The sequence below is a fragment of the Sceloporus occidentalis genome, unplaced genomic scaffold, assembly GCF_023333645.1.
Source record: "Sceloporus occidentalis isolate IW3139 unplaced genomic scaffold, rSceOcc1.0.p SCAF_197, whole genome shotgun sequence".
Taxonomy (NCBI): Eukaryota; Metazoa; Chordata; class Lepidosauria; order Squamata; family Phrynosomatidae; genus Sceloporus; species Sceloporus occidentalis.
The window spans coordinates 1,272,124-1,279,242 of record NW_028317177.1 but is presented as its reverse complement, the minus strand read 5'-3'; the positions used below and the strand labels follow the sequence as shown (position 1 = coordinate 1,279,242).

Below are 7,119 nucleotides of genomic sequence, written 5' to 3'. Positions count from 1 at the left end.
TCTGGGTCAAACCCGGGGAGTTCCCAGGTATGGTCACATGGTGTACATTTTTAGTGATGCAGCGCATGGCTGCAGGTATACAGCTGGTGACTGTACACTGCAGGAGTGACAGATCGTTATACTTGGGTTTCGTTCAGAGACTTTAGTGCCGCTTTTCAGGTTGTGCAGTTTTTGTGACAAAAATTTTGAGAATAAATAACCAAAAAGTAAAAAAAAATCAGAAAGAATCTTTAAGTGCAAGAAATAACTGCGTGTACGGCGCTGCTGGCTTTAACGTCTATCCTCCTGGTAGTAGAGTCTAGCCCAGAAAATGGCCGCGTTTCGTCCATTATAGCGACACATGTGAGAGCCGCTCAGTGTATAGAGCTCTGCGGTATTTATGGATGACGTTTGGTAGGCGTGTCCTGCTGTTCTGCGCCGCACTAGGCAGCTGTGTCCGCGCCAACCCCCTGTGTTGTACACTAAAGAGCCCGGTATCCGCGGACATGGTGCAGGCCTGGTATATGGACGACTCCGCGGAGGACCAGAGGCTGCCTCACCGGCTGGATCCTGATCAGCCCGTCACAGTGCAGCAGCTGAGTGAGCTCGGAGTGCACTCATACAAAGTGAGTGACCGGACTGGCAGGGCTCCGGGGCACCCTCTGTGTGCTCTAGTGCCTGAGCCTCGGAGAATGCATGCACACTGACAGCGACACGCATGTACACCTGCAGCACAGGTACACGCGTGTAGTGAATGTAACAGAGCGGCTGCTTAATGTAAAATTAGTTCCAATCTCCACGAAATAGCAGCTTATCTGTGACTGGAGACTCGGGGCGGCTGTGACGGGAAATACTGATTACACAGTGCCGAGTGTCAGTAACACGAGGACTACAGTATTATTCATAACAGAAAACAACGGTGCTCTACACATGATCCAAACATTAACATACTGATAACGATAACACACGTGTTCTGCGACTTGTTTAGTGACGTGTGTTCTGTAATGTGCGCTCTGTGACGTGACGTGGCGTGTTTTGGGACATGTGACGCATTCTGGGACATGTGATGTGTTCCGCGATATGTGACGTGTTGTGTGTCATGCACATGTATAGGCAAAGACGTGCTGATGCATGTTTCCAGCGTTTGTAACGGGATCTACCGCTTAGGGAGGAGGAATTCTGCTCATATACCGCGGGACACGGATTGTTTGTATGTAGCGCCATCGTATTCCGTAGCGCTGCTCATGATGAAACCATATGGGGTATCCTCGTCCGCTGGCTGCCAAAATCAAGAATAATGGAGTGAATTGGTGTAATCCCAAAACCCGATAAAATGCAGAATCTTGGCAGATAACCAGCTTTCTCTCTGGTGTGGAGACTCTTAATCAGTCATTGGTCTCGGCTTTGATTTATGGTTTTCTGCCTATCCCCACTCTATTAGCCTCTACCACGTCTGCTGGGAGGCTATTCCATTTATCTACCACCCTCTCAGTAAAATAAAACTTCCTTACATTACGTTTAGTGAAGAAACACACTATTGATGGTTCTAAAATGTATGCAGCCCCCAAAGCCCTTGTATGAGAAAGTAATGCCCCCCCTACACCCCATTTATCGGCAAACGATTCCCGCAGTTGTAGATCGGTGACCGTGTTTTGGCTCCGGCCGGGTCTTAGTGGGCCTTGGGTCTGTATTTTGACCTGGATGTTCTCACACCGCTCTGCTGTGAACTCGCTCTTGTTTTTTTGGGTTGTGGTCTTCTGCGGCCCTTTGTGCTTTGATTCGTCGATGGATGATCCGACGTTCTCCCGTAGAATCATCTGATGCGAAGCAGCGTTCTGGTTCATTTAGCGATGGACGTTGTGATGCAGCGATCCACGTTGTGATGCAGCGATCCGTGGCTCTGCCGTCACCATCGCATTTTGTTTCCTTCTTTTTTCGGTTTCAATGAAATTTAGAAGGCTTTTCCCATTTGATATGCGCTGTCGCTCAATCACTCGCTCGCGCTGTCTCACGCCCCTCTCAGTCTGTCCCTGTGTCCTTTCTTGCCTCTTGTTCTTCTGTCTTTCTTCTACATCCGCTTCTCCCCGGTATCTGCTTCGTTAACCAGGCCTCCCGAAGTGCTTCTGCGAAAGGGTGAAGCCTCCATGCACACCTCTCACCTGATTGGAGGAATAGGGGAGAGAGGCGGTCCCTCCTCATTTGCGGAACTTCGCACAAAATTGGCATATTCAGTTAAAAATAAATTGTATGAATCTGAATGCGCAAGTTCTACAATTCACATAACTAAAGAGAGCGTTCTGCAGCGGCTCTCACAGTTCGTACGCTCGGCACATGGACATTTAGTAAGCGAGATTATTGTGGTTCTCGGTAATTTCAGTAGGTCTTGGATATGGGTTTAAAGAGCTGATTCTCGAGCAGCTGCTGCTGATGGAGAGAGTCTCGCGTAGAGGTACAGAGGGCAGCGTAATCTCGTTTCTTCTACCGCGAGGAGAGAGAGAGGTGGATTCCGGCTGTCCTGGTCCGACTGACGTCTGTGGCGCGTCACGTTTAACGCAGGACCTTAGAGGACATTCGTTATATTGTTGGAGAAGCTCATTAGACAGGCAATGACACCAACAACAGGACCTCAGAAATATTATACGATGAAAGGACTTGAAGGGCTTCGGAGGTGAAATGAAACGTCATGTCCCCACTTCCCCCGTGTCTGCATACTCTCCTGGACGTTGGGGATGTTTGCTCGGTATCAAGTAACCGCGAAGTAACAACGTGACTTTAGAAATGATTCTTGTTTTTCCAACAACTGTTTAATTTTTATTTAATTTTTTTTAGCCAGCGCTTCTCCGGCTGCAGGGGGCAAGAAAGCGAACCCCACATAATTCATAGGTACATTAGCGAGCAGCCGTCAGAGATTTAGCAACGCTTACTCCGCTATTAGGCATGTGACGTTTGCCACAAATCTTACCTGCACTGATGAAGGAGAATTAATGCTGTGGAAATTATCGCGTGGGGTCTACCCCTAAAAAAAAATGGTAACCCCCCCCCAATACAATTGTGACCCACCACTTATTTACCATTACTATCGTCTACGTGGTTAAAACCATGCAGAGGGGATATAGACAAAGCTATAGAGCCTAGAGCTATTTCAAGGGGGCGGCATGAAGATGTTTAGGGGACACGCAATAATATTGTGCATTAAGATGCTTGTGATAGCGGGAGTGTCTCCTTGGATGTTTTCAAATCCATTAAAAACCAAAAGCTACGAGTTATTAAAGGTGAATGAATTAAGAGATTCTAGAAGCTATGATGGTAATGCTTCTGCTTAAACTCTTTGAGGACACGGGCATCGGTTAAGTGCACTGGCTGGCATATAACCAGAAATGTCTTCTAGCCTAGGCTCCAGGGGGTGGCAGACCCCCAAAGCAAAACTGTGGCGCAGATCACCCCCTTGGAAGATCACACCCTGGTGCGCTGCTGCTCAAAGGGCCGGGTACAAGGGGAACTTTGATCTCCCCAACTGAGCCGGTACATCCTCCATAGACTGCTTTAAAGACTCTGGCGTGTCAGAGTACTGAAATATGATGTCATATCCTGGCAGTCTACAGCGAGGGGGTGTCGGGAGCATTGCTAAGGCTTAGCACCCAAGGTAAATGTATTTATGGACAACATGATCCCAAGCAAGAATGCCTGCTGATCATTCATATTATCTACTCGGCCAATAAGCTGAAAAGGTGTTCTGGCAGTTAGTAGTTCACTTGGGGGCCCGGGCCCTGCATATCCTGTTCGCTGGATTGATATAATTACATTACGATAAAGCTGAATATAGATGGAGCAGACCAATTATGACTTGTGCTTTCGGGGGAGAAGTACAAATCTCGTTTGTAGAGTCTACTTAATTTAAACGACCTTCTTTATTTTGCTTGGGGATGGCAAGTAATTGACTGTGAAAGGCTAAATATAATAAATGAGTTTCCCATCGATGGCTCATTAGCCGAGGTTCCGAGTTACCTGGCATTTTGGCACCAACATCATTTACTGCTGCCGTTCAGTCAGCGCTGTTCCCATACAATGTGCGCTCAGTCCCAAGGCCGATGGGGACACCCACATCTAATATGATTTTAGACAAAGATCTCATTTTTCATTCCTGCGTTTTTCTGCTTTTCTTGTGTTTTCCTTTCCCTTTCCTTCAAAACAAAATGTCCGTCTTGTGCTAAGAATAACGGTTTGTGCCGGAGGGCGAGACGGCATGTTAACAGCGCGGGGAGGAATAATGAGAATCCTGTGAAAGGGAAATTCTTGCATTTTTATTAAAACGTTTCATTCTAATGGCAGCACCTTGTCTTTTTCCTGATATATATTCAGAAAATGTATTTTCTAAAGCTTTTTAAAGTGGAAGGTTTTGTAAGAGGAACGGAACACCTCGGTTATAAAGAAAGGTGTCTTAGAGGGGGATATGATGTCATTATACAGATACATACACAACACCAGCCGCTCTCTGATGACCTGTTCGTTAACAGGACTGGGCAAAGAACGAGATGTCATCCATTCAGACTTGAAAATAATTTTCGCTTAAAGCAGCAAAAAGGGTATTTTATAGTAAGACCAGTAAAGATGCGGAATTCACTAGCCGTAAACATTGTGCTGCCAAATTCAATAGATGGCTTTTAAATATGGGCTGGATGATTTTTTTTTTTGGTTGTAAGGACAGGGTTAATAGCTCGGCGATCCATTGGGTCCCATTTTTGAGGAACGATTGGGAATCTTTTCAATGTGGGTTTTTTTTATGCCCTTTGGGTAACGTCAGGGATCAGTCATGGACTTGTCCTGTACTGTTCCTCTGTTGAGGTAAATAATGGGGCGGAGACCTTTATGTTTGTGGGGTTATCGTATGCCCTATATTTTATCTTTGGTACAGTTGTTGACTATTATACACTTCGGGATTTTATCAGGGATTTCAGATACGATTTTATACGTATTATATGAAACCTAGGAAAACATGGATTATAATGTATTAGCTCACCTGTTTGCAGGCAGGAACATACAGAAAGCCCGGCATGTATGCAGTTTGGAAGAGTTAATTTGCTTCTTGTGGGGTGATATCATAAGTGGATCGATTTTTATTTTTTATTTATTTAAAGTAACCATATGGATTATTGCGCATCTCTTAGTTTTAATATATTTTGTGAAATTGTAGAAATCCGAAAATGTAATATTTTGTTTTTCTATAAGCATATGTTAATATATGGATACTTGGACATACCACGCTTTCACAGCTATACATATGTTCATTTATTTTATTTATTTTTTTAATTTGCAGTTGGATGCAGATAATTATGAGAGCGATCCGGAACTGGCCAAGATTCGCAAAGAAAATAATTACACTTGGATGGATATAATAACCATACATAAAGACACGCTGCCAAATTACGAGCAGAAGGTACTTTGTTGTATTTTATAGCGACTTGAGGTCTTATATGCAGGTGCAACAGTGGGAAATATGGCATCTCCAATGGGAAATGATGACCAGGTCTAGACATGCTTATAAAGAATTAAAGAGCCCGGCATATAAGTTTAGAAGCCAGTTTGAAGCGTGAAAGGGAAGCCATGGCTCTGTGGAGTCTGGCCCTGGCAATAGGTGTGTACGTATGTGTATGAATGCATCAGAGGCATTATTAAAAGCTCATCTACATCCACCAGACAAGCCAGAAGACTTGGGTTTCCCCACAGAACTAACTATATATATATAAATTTACCCCTTTTTGTCTGCCATTTTTTTTTAACATTTTTACATAATTCTTTAGGATAAATACAGTATCAAGATTTATACCAAAAGCGATTTGGTACATACAATAAATCAAATGAAACCTTTGTTCATATAGCTGAAAATCTTTTATGAGGAACACCTCCATTTAGATGATGAAATCCGCTACATTCTGGAGGGAAGCGGTTATTTTGATGTGCGGGACAAGGAGGAGCGCTGGATCCGGATCTTCATGCAGAAAGGGGACATGATCACGCTCCCAGCCGGCATCTACCATCGATTCACGCTGGACGAAAACGTTAGTATTGAAAATACAAAATGAATATAGATATATTGAGAAGTGGAACGCTACGTTTCCGGTTATGTTCTAATCTTCATGCAGAAAAAAACGTGTATGTGCATCGTCACCGGGTCCGGGAAGAGACAGGCTTAATCCCGTTTGTAACTTTTCTCGCGTAAATACTTGGCAGAGTTTTGATCATTAAGGAGAGTGACACAAAATGAGTGGCTTTATTTCCACTTGAGTATTGGGATTACTGATCAGATATTGCCCTGAAGAGTACAAAGTTCTTTTTTACTTATATTGTTGGCTGTGACTGAACATCCTGTTAAACCAGTGATGTCATAAATACAATCTAAACTTTTCAGGCGGGTTGAAGACCACACGAAAACCCTCAAGGGCCTCGTACTTTCCGGGTGAAACATTCTAACAGAGATGTTAAGGGACCAAAGGCTCTGTTAGGATGGCAAGTCTGGGCAAACATGCATGTGGTACAAATATATGTAAATATACCTGATTCTATAAGTTATAAACTGTTCTGTGACATATACGTAGAATGAGGTTCACCAGTACAGTGCCAGCTGCCTTGTTTAGTTCACTGTCCCTTCTTCTGTCTTCTCTTCTAGAATTACGTGAAAGCCATGAGGCTGTTTGTTGGAGAGCCCATTTGGACGCCGTACAATCGGCCTGCTGAAAACTTTGATGCTCGAACAAAATATCTTCAGTTTTTGGAACAAAAAGCATAATTTTTATCTTCCAAAAATATATATTTTTAATTACATAACAGTTGTTTAGCTACAATAATTAAGCTCGTGGAAATTGTTTAAAAGATAACTTGCATCTTGTTAACACTAAGGCTGAGATATATCGCAAACAATCCAATAGCTTCGGGTCAATAGAGATGTGATAGGAAGTTCCAGACCGTTTGACGAAGTCTATGATTTCTCTAATCAAGTGCCTCAGTAACTTAAATAATTCAAGTGCGTTTACATCTCATCTAATCGATAGAAAAGTTTGATGGAGGATGATGAGATGATGATTTTTTCTATGTTCTATATGCTATCATAACCACGTATACTGGAGTTTTTGTAAAGTGACAGAT

The 7,119-nt window shown here is 43.4% G+C and overlaps 1 protein-coding gene across 1 annotated transcript; it reads left to right on the top strand.

Annotated features, from left to right (window-relative positions):
• The first annotated feature begins 485 nt into the window (after nucleotides 1–485).
• LOC149278240 (acireductone dioxygenase) lies at nucleotides 486–6,763 on the top strand. The gene is made up of 4 exons (XM_089502193.1): nucleotides 486–605; nucleotides 5,294–5,413; nucleotides 5,856–6,035; nucleotides 6,644–6,763. The coding sequence occupies exons 1-4, from the start codon at nucleotides 486–488 to the stop codon at nucleotides 6,761–6,763; spliced, it is 540 nt and encodes a 179-aa protein (XP_089358319.1).
• The last annotated feature ends 356 nt before the right edge of the window (nucleotides 6,764–7,119 follow it).

Excerpts from the sequence above, each read along its gene's own strand:
- LOC149278240 (XM_089502193.1), top strand. The coding sequence starts at position 486 with ATGGTGCAGGCCTGGTATATGGACGACTCCGCGGAGGACCAGAGGCTG. Across the intron at positions 606-5,293 it reads TCGGAGTGCACTCATACAAA|TTGGATGCAGATAATTATGA; the intron begins GTGAGTGACCGG and ends TTTAATTTGCAG. Across the intron at positions 6,036-6,643 it reads GATTCACGCTGGACGAAAAC|AATTACGTGAAAGCCATGAG; the intron begins GTTAGTATTGAA and ends CTTCTCTTCTAG.